The sequence below is a fragment of the Ostrinia nubilalis genome, chromosome 30 (genome assembly GCF_963855985.1).
Source record: "Ostrinia nubilalis chromosome 30, ilOstNubi1.1, whole genome shotgun sequence".
In the NCBI taxonomy this organism is placed as follows: domain Eukaryota; kingdom Metazoa; phylum Arthropoda; class Insecta; order Lepidoptera; family Crambidae; genus Ostrinia; species Ostrinia nubilalis.
The window spans coordinates 5,630,421-5,649,617 of NC_087117.1; the positions used below are offsets into that span (position 1 = coordinate 5,630,421).

The following is a 19,197-nucleotide window of genomic DNA, read 5'->3' on the forward strand; positions in this document are numbered from 1 at the left end:
CCTCTGATTGGTAAAATTTTAAATAAGGCGAAAGCACTTGACTACCATCCTTGGTCAAAACCACTTTTGACTGGAAAAATCAGTCATAAGTAGTTTTGGCCGATTATGAGTTTTGACTGTAACAGTTATTATAAATAAAAGAAGTTTCGTGTAAAACATAAGTGTTTATTTATTATTCAATAATATGTGTACTCTATACTCTATAGTACTGTGTAAAGCCCGGTCTGTGAGCACGTAGAATTTTGTCCAATGACCCCGCAGTGAGTGTCCGAGCGCGACAGCAACATAATTATTACGCGCGAGCGATAAGGATGGGTAGCTTGGGGTCATTGGACAAAATTCTACGTGCTCGCAGACCAGACTATAGTATACTTATTCGTATAATATTCGATAGTAAGGCATCGTATGGTGTTTAAAATTCGTCGTTCTCGAACGGATGGTCCTTGTGGCCGATGGAGCTGAAAAATAATAAGAAAATATGTTTTATTTATTAAATACCATGTTACAAGAAGTCCTTCTGCCCAGCAGTGGACTAAAGAACACAGGGTTATATTCAGCAGTGGGCAAAGACATGAAACAGGAAATCTATATGGATTGTGAAACTTTCGTCTTTCAGTGGACTAAAGTCCGGTCTCCGAGCACGTAGAATTTCGTCCAATGACCCCAAGCTACCCATCCTTATCACTCGCGCGTAATTATATTGCTGTCGCGACTGTGCGACGGGCGCCCACAGTGAGTGTGCGAGCAATATAATGAGGATCAGTACTGTTGTAGAAAATTCAATAAAACTAGTATCTACGTTAATCTTTAAGACATAAGAAAGATATATCTTTTTGAATTATCCAAATCGGACCATTACTTACGAAGATATTAAGTAATAAACATAGGCCGTTTTTGCCGCTAAAAGTCAACGTACGCAGGGCCGCGTGACGTCATTATATCCGAATCGAGCGCAGCCGGCGTACTATTGGGATGGAAAATATTTTTTTCATAACCAGTTTCTATGGGCTGGGGAGAGGGGCTAGCCTTACCCAGTTTCTGGCCTGGGGGGGCGAGTATGTAATACCCAGATTCTGGCCTGGGGGAGGGGGGGGGGGTCAAGTCATAACCAGTTTCTATGGGCTGGGGGGGGGTATGTAATACCCAGCTTCTGGCCGAGGGGGAACCCAGCTTATGCTTATGGGCTGGGGGAGGGGCTAGCCTTACCCAGCTTCTGGCCTGGGGGGAGGGGGGGGGGTGTCATACCCAGCTTCTGGCCGAAGGGGAGTCATATCCAGCTTATGCTTATGGCCTGGGGGGAGGGGCAAGCCTTACCCAGCTTCTGGCCTGGGGGGAGAGGGAGGGGTCAAGTCATACCCAGTTTCGGGCCTGAGGGGGGGGTAAATCATACCCAACTTCTGGCCGAGGGGGAAGTCATGCCCAGCTTATGACCTGGGGAGAGGAGGGGGGCGGGGGAGTCATACCCAGCTTCTAGGCTAAGATTAAATAGGAGGGAGCAGCTGTCCTTTCCTGCAGCAGCTGGTCCGCCCATGGGAACGGCGAAAAGATAGGTAGGTACGTAGGTTTAACTCGGAAAAACTAAATAACAGATAGGTATTGCGTGTACATCGAAATGATCTGCATAGATGTGTCTTGTAGCCTAGGCAGAGTGTATCTGCCTCGGCTATACCTTATTGTTAGAAGTAAATAAATTAATACTTATACATTTTTATATTTTACTTGGAAGAAGATATGACTCTAACAACACTTATGAACACTTTATTTGAATAAATCGCCAAATATACCACCGCGGAGACCCCAATCGCGTCTCTGCGTTCCATTGAATCGTATGAGCGTATGGATTTTTTGCGTTATTTTTCACAATTTCTATTTTTAAAATTACCTATCGATAGCTTACTTTATTCTGATGAATATATGTCATTACAAGTTTTTCTCTCAAACTGATAGTTTGGCTAGAAAAAAATATTTTCTATCCACGCAGTACGCCGGCAGCGTTCGGATCGGATACAATGACGTCAACGGTCCCGCGCCGGGCGGTCAGTGAACTTTTTTAGTAATTTGGCCATAACTTCGTCAATTTTTTTCGTAGAACAAAAATTTTTGGACTGTGTATTAAGGATTTCTTAGCCCTATAAATCTGCATTCACAGCTAAAAATCGAAATGATCCTCAAGCTTGGGCTCATTGGACGAAATTCTAGGTGTTCGGCGACTGGACTTTACAAAAAAAAATTTCGTCTTTCAGTGAACTAGGTATTTTAAGTACTTAATAGATCAATGTCCAGCAGTGAAGCAGTGGGATTTAGGGGGAGGTATGTGTCCAGTATTGGACCAAATGAGAAAGGAAAGTGTCCAACTAATTTGGATCAGTGTGGGATATAGCGAGGGTCTATTTATATCATCCATGGGGCGTTAGTCCCATGTGTTAGTAATAACTCCAGCGGTGGGCAACCTATGTCCGGTACTGGGCAACCTATGTCCAGCACCAAGCAATCCTAGTCCAGCATTGGGCAATCTTAGTCCAACAGTGGGCTTCTTAACTCTAGCAGTGGGCAACCTATGTCTAGCAGTGGGCTACCAAAGCCCAAAAAGAGTTACCAAGTCCAGCAGTGGGCAACCCAAGTCTAGCAGTGGGCACCCAAGGTCCAGCAGTGGCCTACTCACACGGTCATCGGCACCATTACAGTCAAAGCTGTCAATCAGCTGGACATCCTTTTGCGACGGCTTGAAGTGGGCTATGTAAGTCCAGCAGTGGGCTACCAAGTCTAGTAGTGAGCAACCTATGTCCAGCAGTGGGCTACCTATGTCCAGCACTGTGCTTCTTAGCTCTAGCAATGGGCTTCTTAACTCTGGTAGGCTACACAAGCCCAACAGTGGGCAGCCTAATCCCACCAGTGGGTTACTCACGCGGTCATCGGCACGAGCCGTCCATTACAGTCGAAGCTGTCGATCAGTTGTACATCCTCTTGCGACAGCTTGAAGTCGAAAACGTCGAAATTGCTCGCGATGCGTGACTTCGTCACCGATTTCGGGATGACAATGTTGCCGCGGTCGATTTGGTACCTGGAAAGAATAACAGAAATAGATTTTATGAGTTACTAAAGTCTGGTCCATGAGCACGTAGAATTTTGTCCAATGACCCCAAGCTACCCATCCTTATCGCTCGCGCGTAACTATGTTGCTGTCGCGCTCGCACACTCACTGCGGGCGCCCGTCGCACAGTCGCGACAGCAATATAATTACGCGCGAGCGATAAGGATGGGTAGCTTGGGGTCATTGGACAAAATTCTACGTGCTCACGGACCAGACAGATTTTCTGCGTAAAAAAGTGACATTAAATGTATGAAGGATTGTACAGCGCCCCTGGCGGAAACTGAAGAACTAAAATCTTCATAATTATATTTTTTTAACGCAGTCGATATTGAATGCGTTTGACGTAAACTGACACTACCGCCCTCAGAATAGAAATACCTACTTTTCTTCTGCTTTTCTTATAGCTTTTTCTCGATAAAATCAAAAATGAGGAGATCCGTAAACGAACTAAAGTCGCTGACATAGCCCGACGGATTAGCAAGCTGAAGTGGCATGGACAGGACACTAGTACGCGGAACGATGCTTCGCTCCTTTAGGAGGTGAATTTATTTGGTACACAACTTTCAACTGGACAGGCCTACTAGGTGGACGGACGATCTGGTAAAGGTCGCGGGAGGACCCTGGATGCGGGCAGCGCAAGACCATTCATTGTGGAAAACCTTGGGGAGGCCTTTGTCCAGCAGTAGACGTCATTTGGCTGAAACGAACGAGGGCTTGTTCTAAGTTCGCCTGGCTAGCTACCACCATCTTACCTAAGTCTGTCGACATAACAACAATGTTAACAGCATTGTTGTGTTCCGGCAGTTAGAGGTAAGATAGCCAGTTCCTCCGTGGTTGAGGATTCCGGGTGAAGCTCGCCGAAGCCTGATCATCACTTACCATCAGGTGAGATACAGGTCAAGAGCTTCCTCGTTGTGAATATAAAAATATTAGAAAGGGTTGATTCTTACCTCCACCTACAAGGTGGACCGACGACATCGTAAAGGTAGCAGGGAAGCGCTGGACGCAGGCCGCTACCAATCGATCAACATGGAAAGCATTGGGGGAGGCCTATGTTCAGCAGTGGACGTCCTATGGCTGAAATGATGATGATGATGATTCTTACCTGATCAGTACTTGTGCAGCGGTCTTCCCAAGTCTATCAGCTATGGCCTTGATCTTCGGGTCTTCCAATAGCTGAGGATCTCCCGGCTTGGCCCAGGGCCGGTCCGGCGACCCGAGCGGCGAGTAGGCTGTCAAGGCGATGCCCTGGGACTCGCAGTAGGCCTTCAGACGGCTCTGATTGAGATACGGGTGACATTCCACCTGGGATAGAATGTAATGAAGTACTTTAAAAAACTGTGAAGTACTAATAGGTCTAGCTTAGGGATGTTATGGATATGTTATTTCGGTTACGGATACGGTTACGGATATAAGAATAATATTATGCCAGTTTCGGTTACGGTTACGGATATTTTTTTATTTCGGATATCCGAAAGTTTCGGTTAATAGTGATTTAGAATGCAATTTGCAAATGTAGTTGTCCAACACGGTTCATTCATGGCCGTACATGGTGACGAGACTTAAATGCATTGATCTTCATCGCTGCACGCCGGCTGATCGCGTGTGGTCGCGTTGGTTTGGTTGACAGTGCGCGAAAAGCGGTGACAGCTCGCGAAAGGTGACACGGTGGACAAGGTGAAACGGTATCCCTTTCTGAATTGATAAGGCCCAGAACACACGGTGAAAAGCAACTGCAACGATACTGCAACTTCTAGTTACCTATTTTTGAATTGCATCTAAGTTTCTGCCATAGATTCCGTTGAGAGACCACACATGACGCGACCAGTTTGACCAGTTCAAATCGGTTTTAAACTTAAAAAAAAACTCAAAAGTAACTATAAGTTGCAGTTTCGTTACAGTTGCGATTCACCGTGTGTTCTGGGCCTTAGTCTGCTGCTGTCCGAGTATTTGACTGACACCATTCCCCAATAATTCGAAATGACAACTTCATTCTGGTCTAAAAACTTAATTAACTTTAAATTGCCTATAAATTAAGATTTTTGGTTGCATTGTAATTGAAAAAAGTAATTTAATGAGGGTTTCGCGTATGAAAAATCCGCCAGATGGCAATACGTAGACGCGAGGTCCAAATGCTGCATGATTGGTTATTTTTGACATGACATTGACAGATCTGTCAAAATCCACCAATCACGCAGCAGTCAGACCCCACATCCACGTCCCGCCATCTAGCGGATCTTTCATACGCGAAAATCCTCATTGAGATGACAAAATAGTGACGTCACTTGCTTGTATTGCCATACAAAATCTATGAGAGAGTCTCGTTTTGACAGTTTTAAAAAGTACGTCAATAAGCTAGATAACAAAATTTCAATTCAGACAGATAATTAGAAAATATTAGACTCATATTTTTTATTTTCTTTCATAATTAAATAAAACAGTGCTACATCGAGTTGAAATGGCGCGTTACGTCACGCTTGAGTAGATTTTTTACTCAAAAGTGACGTGACGCGACATTTCAACTCAATAAATACTGTAATTATTCGATAAGATAAGATAAGCATTTATTGTTAATCGATTATGAAAAAAATTTAAAAATATAGTGTCCAAATTTTTTTTATTATCTGTCTGACGGACTAAACAGAATTTCGATTTCATTACCCAGTCATCAGCCCTATTGATTGGTGGTGTCATCAGAAAGAAAGAAGAAAGAAAGAAAATATTTTATTTGGCCCAACATATTAAATTATTACAGTTTACAATACTTGCACATTTGTGGACCAAAATGGCATCCGCTCAGCATTGTGTCCTGCTCTGAGGTAGACCCAGAACAGGACGCTGTTATTCTGCGGAGGCCACTTTTTTAAAAGAGCGTCACATTGGACGCCATAAACATTGGCATTTTTATTTTAAAATTATATAAACTTATACAAAACTTCAACGATTACATAAATTTGTAGGTGTGTGTGCTAGCTGTGTGTGTTAGGTGTGTGTGTTAGGTGTATGTGTTAGGTGTGTGTGTTGGGTGTATGTGGCTTGTGTGTGTGTGTCAACAGCAAGTGCTAGATGTGTCAAAAAGTTATGTTTGTGTAATAAAGGGAAGAGATGCAGAACAACTACTCAGGCAATAGAGCCTTTTACTGACCTGGTTGACAACAGGCTTGATGGTGGCCGATTCCAGCAGCCGTGTGATCTGTTTCTTATTGAAGTTGGAGATGCCGAGGCTCTTCACCAGACCCTCGCCCACGAAGGGCTCCAAAGCCTTCCAAGTGTCCACGAAGTCCACTGAGGAAAACTGGATCTTGCCTTCTGAGTCTACGGGGAAGAGGGTGTCTTCTTCCTGGAGACAGATGTATAAATAAACACAGATAGATCGTTTCATTAACGAAGACGCGCCCCACCATTCTTCCGCTAATGTTTGATCGGTACACGCTAAATTGTCCATGAGTGCACACCACAGATCACAGAAACTAATGGGCGATGTGACAAAGGGGCGTGGCTAGTGTCGCAGCAATATGCCCAAAAAAGGAACACATTGCTTGCGACAGCAATGATGACAGCAGCGACGAATAACGAGCACATTCAAACTAACATAATACATTCAATCGTACGTCACTGCGTATGTAGTGTGCTGTAATATCAGATGAGAAGCAGGCCAAGAGCTTCTTTTTTGTGGATTAAAAAAATATTTTAATTAAATTAGCTGTTTAATCTTAACTGTTTTTTTTATGCATAACAAGGCAGGTATTTGACCACAGTTATCTATATTTTTATGTAAAGCAGGGGACTTATTTGAGAGCGCCCACTATCGACCATACAAAAAATTCCGCGCCCCCCCTCCTCCAGTCCAGATTATTTATTGGTCATATCGAGCAGTCTGGAATGCATTCATCATCATCACTATTTCAGCCACAGGACGTCCACTGCTGAACATAGGCCTCCCCCAATGACTTCCACATCGCACGGTTGGTAGCGGCCTGCATCCAGCGCCTTCCTGGTCGTCGGTCCACCTTATGGGTGGACGTCCCACGCTGCGTTTTCCGGTACGCGGTCTCCATTCCAGAACCTTGCTGCCCCATCGGCCGTCAGTTCTGCGTACTATGTGCCCTGCCCACTGCCACTTCAGCTTGCTAATCCGTCGGGCTATGTCAGCGACTTTAGTTCGTTTACTGATCTCCTCATTTCTGATTCGATCTTGTAAAGAAACACCGAGCATAGCCCTCTCCATAGCACGCTGTGCAACTTTGAACTTCTGTATAAGTTCTGTATAAGGAATGCATTCACTCAGCGGTAACAGGTTTTTTATACATATGCGATAGGCGATACGGTGTTGACCCCTTTCCGGGTGACCGTTAGTGACCTGATGATGAAGATGATGGTTACCTTGTACGCCTGAGGCCAGTGGATGAGGTACAGATCCAGATAGGTCAGGTTGAGGTTCTGCAGAGTCTCAGTCAGCGCTCCTCGCACCAGGTCTGGGCGGTGGAAGGTGTTCCAGAGCTTGGAGGTGATGAAGAGGTCCTCCCTGTGGAATAAAGCATGCATCATCACCATCATCATCATTTCAGCCATAGGACGGGCACTGCTGAACACAAGATTCCCCCAATGACTTCCATGTTGACCAGTTGGTAGCGGCCTGCGTCCAGCGCCGTCCTTTATGATGCTACCTTTATGATATTGTCGGTCCACCTTGTAGGTGAACGTCACACCAGAGTAAATACAAATGAGAAGGTCATCTTCATAGAAACGCACCGAGCGCGGTTTGTATGTGAGCGCGCCAATACGTATGAGGCGCGCCTCACTGACGCACACACTGACAAAATTAGGTGCTGGTGTTGCGCCGAATTTCGTCAGTGTGTGCGTGCGCGCCGCATACGTATATTGGCGCGATCACATACAAACCGCGCGCTCGGTGCGTTTCTATGAAGATGACCTACTCATTTGTATTTACTCTGGTCACACGTTGCATCATTAACTAGAAATTAAGGCATATAAATACCAGCCGAGTTAGGATGCACGACATGATACCATCTTGTCGATGATTTTAGACGACAAATGATCGGGCTTTTCGTGCAAAATCTATAAAAAGACCAGCGTTATTTTCTGGGTTCAAAATTAGCAATTTAGCTTGTATATCAACTCATTAAATATTTTACTAAATCTTGTAAACCAAAAACATAAATCGTTTCATCCACAAAGACGCGTCCCACCATTCTTCCGCTAACGTTTGAGTGTTATCAGTACACGCTAAATTATCCATGAGTGCACACGCACACTACAATAATGCCTTGCGGATTGCTCGGACCACACTCCCCGCACCCCGCGCGACCGAGACCAAACATTGGTGGGGCGAATCTTCGTGGATGAAACGATCTATACCTGAAATATTTCTATCCTTTTATTTCTATGCATACCTACTATCTTTTTGCCCGCTTCTCCTACGTGAATTTTGGTCTGGCTACACCCAGACCCTGGCTAACACTCACCTTTTGACGACTCCCTCCTGGATCTTCGCAGTGATGGCAGCACCGACCTCCTTTTCATTCCCATAGACGTACGCGCAGTCGAAGTGACGGTAGCCGATGTCGATCGCGTCTTTCACCGCTTGCGTCACTTCGCCCGGCTTGGACTGTAGAAGAAAGATTGGAATTAAAGGTCATAAGAGACTTGTCACCAACCTCTACTCTTCCCACGGGTCTCGTAAGAGGCGACTTAGGGACTACACATCAAACAGAACGGGCAGCAGCGCTCTTTGGAAAACATCAATCTTTAAACTGCGATCTCCAACCCGCCTGCCAAGCGTGGGGATTATGGCAAAACCCTCCAGTATAGTGGAGGAGGCTCATAGTCCAGCAGTGGACTGTAAATGGCTGTTGATGAGGATGAAGAGATTTGTCATCTCGGAAAGGAATCGCATTTCACGCGCTGTCAAACTCGAAGCGAGGCGTTTACGTTACGGTGCGGATAAGTGTGCGTTACAGTACCTATGGAGTTTCATAAGAATACAGTCAGTATTCTTTGTATGAAGCGTCGAATTGATACGATTAAGTTCTCTTTCTGGGTTGATAAGTGTGCTATGTCCTTCAATGTTAATTTTTACTCCATCATCATCATTTCAGTCATAGGAGGTCCACTGTTGAACATAGGCTTTCCACATTAATTTCCAGATTGGCCGGTTGGTGACCTGCATCCAGGATCTAAGGCCTTTCTGGAACCTTTATAAGGTCATTTTTCCACCTTGTGGACGACTCACAATTACTAATTTTCACTTGGAAAAGGGAGGGGCCGCCCTAAGATTTATTAGTATTACGCCTCGCGGTTGACAGCGCGGCGAGTGCTTCGTCCTTTAATCTAAATTCACTAAGCAAGGCACCAGCGCCGCCAAGACAGGAGTCGAAGCGGTCGCCATGGCCGAAATTGGTCGAATGAATCAATTTATATTGATTCATTCAATCACAAATTGCTTACATGACCAGGACCACACTGGAACTGTCCTAATATTATAAAGTTGAAGAGTTTGTTTGTTTGGTTGACCTAATCTCAGGAACTACTGGTCCGATTTGAAAAAATATTTTTGTGTTGGATAGCCCATTTATCGAGGAAGGCTTTGGGCTATGTAACATCACCCTACAGCCAATAGGGGCGGAGCAATAAAGAAAAATGTTGTCAAAACGGAAAATATTATTCAAACTATTTTCACGCGTACGAAGTCGCGGGCACAGCTAGTTGGACTATATTTTAGTTGTATATTAGTTGCAAAATCGCACTTTTTGCAACTACATAAGTGCTACGTTGATAAGCAGCACTTATCTGAAGCCTTGACATACAATCGGGTCAACTGCTTGTAAATTATAATTACATAATTGACGATCGATAATTTTTATGTAAACATACATAATTGAGTAGTAGACTACGTAGAGACGTTCAATCGATTGACATAATGTACTGTAATATACTTCTGAGCAGTTGCCTTCAAACATTAGCGAAAGAATGGTGGGGTGCGTCTTCGTGGATGAAACGATCTAAAGTTTAAACGGGGGTTTGGGAACCAATATGGTTCCCAAAGTCAAGCGCTGAGAGAATGCATTCCAGACTGCTCGATATGACCAATAAATAATCTTGACTGGAGGAGGGCCGGAGGGCGCGGACTTTTTTGTATGGTCGAAAGGGGCGCGTCTCAAATAAGTTTGGGAACCAAGGGTTTAAACGATACCATTCCGTCCTGATACATCACGATACCACACAGACAGACATGACATTAATCCATCTTTGTATTGCAACCAGCTATTCAACTGATTTTTATAGCTACCACTAAATTTTTTACCGACCTATAAAAATACTGCATTGTAATCTTCCAAGCACTCAACAACAAAGCCTATAGCATGATAACTGGAATTATTGATCTTATCGTTAGTCAAGGTCGTTTGTAGCATGATTGAAGTATCGTTAGCGCCAGTAGAGTCTAGCAAATTTGGTACTAAAACTCATAAACAACTCATAAAACTTATTTATTTATGCAAGTAGGCTTTAAAAAAGCACTTTTACACGTCCCAGTATTAACCCTACCACTGCTTCAGAACAATAAATAGCCAGTGCTGAGAAGCAGCGCAAGAAACTATTGTCATCCTCTTTATCAAAGGTTTACAGACTTTTTAAATTGTTTAGTTAGATTGTTTGACTTATGCCCGTTTTCATCATCAATCCCTAATTTTTAAGTGTTACCATAGGGGTCACTTAAAAATTAGGGATTGATGGCGAAAACGGGCATTAGCTCCTTCAAAGTGATTTCCATGGGGGCAGCTGCCCTCTCTGCCTAAGACAGGAATCGAAAGCACGACCTTACTGCCTTCCCACTTCCCGATCGCTTCTCGCCTTAGGCAGTACGATTTTTTCGAAAATAACAATATTTTCGAGCTTCTTTATGAGGCCTATAGTGAGAGGCCACGTTTCGGAGCCGTATGTCATCACTGGTAACACACACTGATTTATAGACTTTCGTCTTGAGGCATTTTGGTCGATAAGATGCTAAGCTCAAAGTTGCACAGCGTGCTATGGAAAGGGCTATGCTCGATGTTTCTTTACGAGATCGAATCAGAAATGAGGAGATCCGTAAAGGAACCAAAGTCGCTGACATAGCCCGACGGATTAGCAAGCTGAAGTGGCAATGGGCAGGGCACATAGTACGCAGAAGCGTCTTTCCGTTCTATACATGGCCAGAACGCACCCATAGGAAACTGCTCGTGTATATTTCGGAATGTCCCTTTGTAAATCGGTCACAACAAACTATACACGAATTTTGCGTACTGATCGTGTATAGTTTGTATCGTGGATGGATTCCGTCTTCGCTCCAAACTATACTACACCACTTACTTACAGTTGACTAGAGTGTGTTTAGTTGATTTGATTTAGTAAAATACGGAATTATTACTTTTATTAAATATTATGCTCGTGCTTTGTCCTCGAGATTAGAAATAAGAACTACCTATGTAGTATCACGTACGGTAATGCCATTTTTAAATTAATTAATTATTACATAAAATATTATTATTTTACTGAATCTACATATAATAAATCTAGATTTATAACACTAATGTAAGTGGTTTCTGAAATAAAATTGATTAGGTAGATTTCAAATTAAATAACAATTTTTTATTAGTGTAATCATAAATTCATTTAAAATGAGAGAGAGTGAATGAAGAAAGTTAAACGTGCATTATTAACTAAAATTGTCGACCGTTTGGTGTAGTGGTTCGAAACGGATAACTGTTCCGGAGGTAGCGGGTTCGATTCCCGCACAGTACAAACATTAATTTGTGTGCATGAACATATTTGTTTGTATTGGACTGGGTGTCTTCTATGTATAATAAGTATGTATTATCTAGTACCCATAGTACAAGCTTTGCTTAGTTTGGGACTAGAAGCGCAGTGTAAAATGTCCAGGGATATTTATTTTTATTTATAAGCTTTTATCTCAAGAACAAAATCATTTTGGACATACATAATTCTTAATTTTAGAGTTATTGGAGAATTGATAAAATATCAGCCCCAAAACAAATATACAGGGTGGCCAAAACAGTGAGGTCTAAAAGAAAAATTTAGATTCCTTACATCAAGGTGTACCTAAATCACCCCCATGTATACAGGGTGTCCCGTAATGTAACGTCAAGCCGGAACTGGGTGTTGAGGCAAGTTGTGCTGGTTATCAGAAAAAAATAAAAAAAAATCTATGTGGCATATTTTAAAAATAATAAGCATTTAAAAAAAATCAAAAAATTCTACTCCAGGTGACGGTCCTTTTACTCGTGTTGCCACAAATCTTCACTTTTTCCAAATTTTTTTTTTTAGTATGTAACCCTGAATAATGCTTCTCTAAATTGTTATCAAAATTACAAAACCAGCTGCTCCAACTTGGATGAAAAAAATACATTATTCCCAAAAAAAAATAAAAATAAAAATTTTGCCTAGTTTAAACTGACTGTACTGAAAAAAAATTGTACTACGCGAGTGTGGCAAGTGACGTCATAATTTGGCGCATTTAGTAAGGATTCCAAAATGGTATAACACTTTGTAAAATCTTGCTGTAATTGTCGACAATTTTTGTTTATTGGAAATAATCCCGTTTTTAACTTTATCTACCTTGGTTAAAAATATTATTCTAATGTGCCCAAAATTTAAGTTTCTGGCTTAAGTGAGGTGGAGAAGCCATTTTAAAAGGTATGAGCGGGACGGAGAGGGCCATCTTACCAAGCAGGGATGTTATGGATATCCGTAACCGTAACCGAAACTATCGGATATCCGAAATAAAAAAATGTCCATAACCGTAACCGAAACTGATTCAAAAGTTACGGATAGTTTCAGATAAAGGCCAAACTGCAAAACTCTATGAAATTTGCAGTATACACGCCGCAGCTGCAATGCCGCGCTGCCGATTTCATAGTTTTGCAGTTTGCGGTTGCAGTTTGCGGTCTGCGGCCCGTCTTGGAATCGTACCTTAAATCTTAATATTTGTTACCAACTTGTCTGGCATTCGCTGGCACCATCTAATATGCCAGCCTGTTTTACCTTTATCATACATAGGTGTCGTCTTAGTTGGTACATAAAGTAGCTATGTGGGTCACGCTCACGCAGCATCTTGCTATTTGTATTATACCTACATTTTTGAAATTCTAATAATTCCGTAACCGAAATTATCCGAGACTTTCGGATAATCTGAAATGATTTCATATCCGTGACCGTAACCGAAACCGGTATAATATTATTCTAATATCCGTAACCGTATCCATAACCGAAACTTCATAATATCCTTATTATCCCTGTTACCAAGTACAAGTGCAGGCAGGGCAGGTAGTAAAGGCGCGCGCGCACGGGTGACTTTTGTCACAGTATGTCAACTACTAATTACTGTCATGGTGACAAAAGTTTCTGTGACTGATTGTACGGTAGTCAGTCACAGAAACTTGAATTTTGGTTTCATTAGAATAATAATTTTTAACCAAGGTAGATAAAGTTAAAAATGGGATTATTTCCAAAAAACCAAAAATTGTCGACAATTACAGCAAGAATTTACCAAGTGTTATACCATTTTGGAATCCTTACTAAATGCGCCAAATTATGACGTCACTTGCCATACTCGCGTAGAACAATTTTTTTTCAGTACAGTCAGTTTAAACTAGGCAAAATTTTTATTTTGAAATTTTTTTTTGGAATAATGTATTTTTTTCGTCCAAGCTGGAGCAGCTGGTTTTGTAATTTTGATAACAATTTAGAGAAGCATTATTCAGGGTTACATAACAAAAAAAAAATTTGGAAAAAGTGAAGATTTGTGGCAACACGAGCAAAAGGACCGTCACCTGGAGTAGAATTTTTTGATTTTTTTTAAATGCCTATTATTTTTAAAATATGCCACATAGATTATTTTTTATATTTTTCTGATAACCAGCACAACTTGCCTCAACACCCAGTTCCGGCTTGACGTTACATTACGGGACACCCTGTATAGTACGATTGTGCTTAGTTTAGGAGATTGAGTTAATTTTGTGATATTTAAAAATTTTATGACCTAGTAGGCTTTAAACATTTTTATCTTTTTTTTGGGTTGACTTTTTTCAGATTTATTTTTTTCGACAGATTTGTTATTAATTGCAGATGTTTGAAAAAAATAATCACCTTCCTATCTTTGATTCAAGATACAAAAGTTTTGCTAGAAACATCAAAATTATGCTTTTATCAGAACACTATCAAATTTTCAACTTAAAAGTTTAAGTAAAAAAACGAACTTCCATAGGTCCAAATCCATTTTAAAAACTGCGCCGTTTCCAGAACATTCATAATAATACAAAAAAACATGTACTTAATGGGCCACTATTTCCTGTAATCGGTCCACTAAAGTGGTAAGTCGGAGTTTCCGTTACATGTTTTTGACTTTCTTAGAGTGAATTAATATTGGGAATCCTCTAAGTTTACATTACGTAGAACAGAGCAGTAACTGGGCAGAACATGTTTTTATTCTCAACGAGGAAGTTCTTGCCCTTCATCACACCTGGCGGAAACTGATGATTAGGCTGAAGGTGGAAGGGAACTTCCACTACTAAGGAACTATGGCTTCCTACCTCCAAATTCCGGAACACATTGTTATTTTAAGTAAGTTTTAATGAACATAAACCAAATATCCCTCCTTCTTCTTCTCACTGTAGTAGGTATTTCAAGGGTAATAGTAAAATGTAACAACTGCCTCTGTCTTCAAGTGGTAAGAGGTAAGCTTCAGAGGTCCAGGGTTTGATTCCCAGTGGAGGTGAAATTTTCTGCTCGGTTTGGTTTGTGGTAGAGTTTGATCTAAGTCTGCCTGGCTAGCAACTCTATTTTCCTAAGTCTGTCACTATAAAAATAATGTTAATAGCATTACTGTATTCCGGCACTTGGAGGTAAAATAACAATGTATTCCGGAATTTGGAGGTAGGAAGCCATAGTTCCTTAGTAGTTGAAGTTCCCTTCCACCTTCAGCCTAATCATCAGTTTCCGCCATGTGTGATGAAGGGCAAGAGCTTCCTCGTTGAGAATAAAAACATGTTCTGCCCAGTTACAGCTCTAAATCTGTTCTACGTAATGTAAATTTAGAGGATTCCCAATATTAATTCACTCTAAGAAAGTCAAAAACATGTAACGGAAACTCCGACTTACCACTTTAGTGGACCGATTACAGGAAATAGTGGCCCATTAAGTACATGTTTTTTTGTATTATTATGAATGTTTAGGAAACGGCGCAGTTTTTAAAATGGTTTTGGACCTATGGAAGTTCGTTTTTTTACTTAAACTTTTAAGTTGAAAAATTGATAGTGTTCTGATAAAAGCATAATTTTAATGTTTCTAGCAAAACTTTTGTATCTTGAATCAAAGATAGGAAGGTGAATATTTTTTTCAAACATCTACAATTAATAACAAATCTGTCGAAAAAAAGAAATCTGAAAAAAGTCAACCCAAAAAAAAGATAAAAATGTTTAAAGCCTACTAGGTCATAAAATTTTAAAATATCACAAAATTAACTCTATCTCCTAAACTAAGCACAATCGTATTACATACATGGGGGTGATTTAGGTACAACTTGATGTAAGGAATCTAAATTTTTCCTTTAGACCTCACTGTTTTGGCCACCCTGTATGTTCTATGGCAGAATACAAACACCAAAAAACTCAGTTATAAATTAATAGAAAGAGAGGTAAATAAGTCAAAATGACGAGCATGCAACTAAGTACTCGCGTATATACCTATTGTAATCGCGAACTTATTACAATACATACATGATTAGTCCGTATGCGTACTGACGATGTATATTTTGGAGGAAGATAATTGACCTAAGTCACTACAAAGTATACGCGAGCAGTACGCAGCGTATGCGTACTGGTCGTGTATAGTTTGGAGGAGCTTAGTAAAAAAAGTCATATCCAAACTATACTCGATTAGTTTCACACCCTTGCGTTCTGGCTATGTATAGAATGGAAAGACGCTACGCAGAACGTACGGCCGATAGGGCCGCAAGGTTCTGGAGTGGAGGCCACGTACCGTAAAACGCAGCGTGGGACGTCCACCCACGAGGTGGACCGACGAACTGATAAAGGTAGCAGGAAGGCGCTAGATGCAGGCCGCTAAAGCCTGTCTATTGCTGTCGCGACTGTGCGACGGGCGCCCGCAGTGAGTGTGCGAGTGCGACAGCAACATAATTACGCGCGAGCGATAAGGATGGGTAGCTTGGGGTCATTGGACAAAATTCTACGTGCTCACGGACCAGGCTTTACCAACCGTGCGATGTGGAAGTCATTGGGGGAGGCCTATGTTCAGCAGTGGACGTCCTGTGGCTGAAATGATGATGATGAATAATATTTTCAAAATTGCCTGTTTCTATCGGCGCTATAATCACTTTGGCACAGTTAAGTGCAAATGATATGATGGACATTTATCTCAGTGTTTAACAATAATCCATTGTGATAGACATCTACCAGATAATATAAAATGATTGTACTGATGGTAAACTATACTATTCATTCTGATAGTAGATAAAGGTGTATTGTAGCATTCGTTTTTATCATCATCATCATTTCAGCTGCAGGCCTGTGTTACTAATAATAAGTATTTTGATGATGTTTTATTTTGAAAATTATAAATAACTTGAAACAATCGAACTGCATAAGGCAGGAATTGTACCCACGACCTTCCGCTTGTCGGGCGACTGCTCTTCCAACTGAGCTACTTAGACACTGGATGAACCCGTCGAAATTTTCAAGTGCAATACGCTGTTCATCATCATCATTTCAGCCATAAGACGTCCACTGCTGAACATAGACCTCCCCCAATGCTTTCCATGTTGATCGATTGGTAGCGGCCTGCGTCCAGTGCCTTCCTGCTACCTTTAAGATGTTGTTGGTCCACAAATACGCTGTTACGGCCAGCATTTGTTTCATCAATGTTGGGTATACCTACCCTTATACGTCTAACAGAAATATTATTGCAAATACCTGTCAGTTAATATAAATAAGATGGGTTTTATTTGCTGAACGTCTTCACTTGACTATTTCTAAGAATTTCTGGAGTGGGCAATAGACCATTCTGGAGTGTGGGGGATACATCTCACTTGATGGAAGGTGACGAACAGGGTTTATGTGAAAGAGGTGACGGAAAAGATTTTTAAGCCAGTTCTAATCTATGAAAAACTGGTGGTTTGAATGATTTTTTTATTCAAATAACTACCCAATATTAGTGGTAGATAAGCACAGGGTTCAGAAGATATGTAAAACTCATATTATGCAATAAATAAGGAATTAAAATTTAAAGGCACCACAAAAGTATTTCTAATTGGAATAAAAATAAAATACAATAAAAACTTGTGGAAATCCTTGGGGCCTTTGGACAGCAGTGGACGTCATAAATGGCTGAAACGAACTTATAAACGAAATATGGCTAAATATCCACGTCAGTCAATTGAAACTGGAAGATGGGACAATCTCGAGTTTAAAAATTGCCAAAATACAGACAAGTTTGTGCCCTAAATTATTTATACTATATCCTTAATGTAATAACAAGTAATTGAAGCGATAATTAGCTGATAATTTTTGTTCTAAAGTTAGTACCTAATTTAGCTGAAATTCAATTAAATTGACATTCTTACCTTCCAAGTCCCCAAACCAAGAATTGGACATTCCAGCCCATTGCAGAATTTCACTTTAGGAACTTTAGACGCCATATCGATTTATTAAACAAGTTTCTTTCTAAAATACTCATTGTACGTATTTCTTCTCGTAGTTTTTAGTAAATAATTATTGGAATGGAAAAAGCCGGCTGTTTTCAAGGCCTCAGAATGACAGAAACAGAAATTTTCATTCAATCAAATGTCAAAAACATAGTCATATGATAGTGCCGATTTCGTTCAGAAATAGTTAATAGTTTATTTAGGCAGTTTATTTTTCAAGAAAAATTGCAAAATCTTACCTTCCAAGTGCCTAATCCCATAACGGGAATAGTTTGTCCATTGTTTAACATTTTGACAGGAACTTTTGGCGCCATTTTTCACACACGACACGACCACCGCCTTCGAAAACAACTACGCAAGTGTAAAATCATCTTCAGTTTTATCGATCGAGTTATCAAGTCGTAAATAATAAAATAACTACTATTAAGTAGATAGCGGTGGATAACAAGCAGTAAGTTATCATGAGTCTTTTAACCTCTCGAGCATTCTTCGCTCTGAAAAATCGGAAATAGATTTTTAAAGTTGGGTTCGGGCTGTTAATCAGTATGGGCCATAGAAGTTTTTTCTCCTTTAGGTATTTAGGATCTGTGACCTGCAGGACCTAAATTGAAAATCCATGCTGATATTTTAAAGGCGTAACTACGAAAGTTCAAGCCTTCCTTTTGTTGAAATCGGTTAAAAAGGAGACATTATACCTTAGACAAGACTCTTATCTCCAAATTTATTATTAATATTTAAGTTATGTGATATCATGAAATTGTGCTAATTCACGGTCTCCAAGTAAATAATTCCATCCTCCTTAGGTCACTCATTATACATAGATAAGAGAAGACACGTGATAGTCTCATAGTATGGCTAGACGATATAATAAAAAAACATTCAATTTCTTAAATAAGCCGGGACTTGGGAGATGATATTTTTTAACTTGTATAGTTAAAAAATGTGCAAGTACCGAAATTTAAAAGCCTTCCTCGATAAATTGGCTCCAACACAAAAATTCGAATCGGCTTAGAGGCAGATTAGCGCGTTCAAGCAAACAAACTCTTCAGCTTTATAGTAAAGTATAAATTAAGTATAGATGACCACAACAGTCCAGCGGTCGACGTGGATCAAACTCGACCTTCCTTTGACCTAGTTGGTAGTCATTCATTTATTCATTGCTTCATGTGGTAATTACTAGCGGCCGCCCGCGACTTCGTACGCGTGGATCCTGTTTTACCCCCTTAGGGGTGGAGTTTCGTAAAATCCTTTCGTAGCGGATGCCTACGTCATAACATCTACGGCGGTTATCACACTGCGCCGCGCTCCGCGCGCGTGATTTCATTTAAACAATCCCGCGCACAGACGCGTTGTCAGTGTGTTGTGCCGC

The 19,197-nt window shown here is 41.0% G+C and overlaps 1 protein-coding gene across 2 annotated transcripts; it reads right to left on the minus strand.

Annotated features, from left to right (window-relative positions):
• Positions 1–151: 151 nt before the first annotated feature.
• Positions 152–18,198, minus strand: LOC135086146 (aldo-keto reductase family 1 member B1-like). 2 transcript variants are annotated; one of them, XM_063980948.1, is made up of 7 exons: positions 18,068–18,198; positions 8,578–8,720; positions 7,475–7,616; positions 6,237–6,431; positions 4,197–4,396; positions 2,906–3,061; positions 152–458 (listed from the first exon to the last, which is right to left on the minus strand). In XM_063980948.1, exons 1-7 carry the CDS (start codon positions 18,140–18,142, stop codon positions 413–415), a joined length of 957 nt encoding a protein of 318 aa, XP_063837018.1. In that variant the 5' UTR covers positions 18,143–18,198; the 3' UTR covers positions 152–412. The 2 variants fall into 2 exon arrangements, with proteins under 2 accessions (XP_063837018.1, XP_063837019.1); XM_063980949.1 differs by lacking the exon at positions 18,068–18,198 and adding an exon at positions 17,748–17,928.
• Between the last annotated feature and the right edge of the window lie 999 nt (positions 18,199–19,197).

What these genes read in the sequence shown, in the direction of transcription:
- LOC135086146 (XM_063980948.1), bottom strand. Translation starts at nt 18,142, where the DNA reads ATGGCGCCAAAAGTTCCTGTCAAAATGTTAAACAATGGACAAACTATT. An exon ending in TGGGATTAGGCACTTGGAAG is followed by an intron (nt 8,721 to 18,067) that starts GTAAGATTTTGC and finishes TTTCTTCTACAG; the next exon opens with TCCAAGCCGGGCGAAGTGAC. An exon ending in CGGCTCGTGCCGATGACCGC is followed by an intron (nt 459 to 2,905) that starts GTGAGTAACCCA and finishes ATTATTTTTCAG; the next exon opens with CTCCATCGGCCACAAGGACC.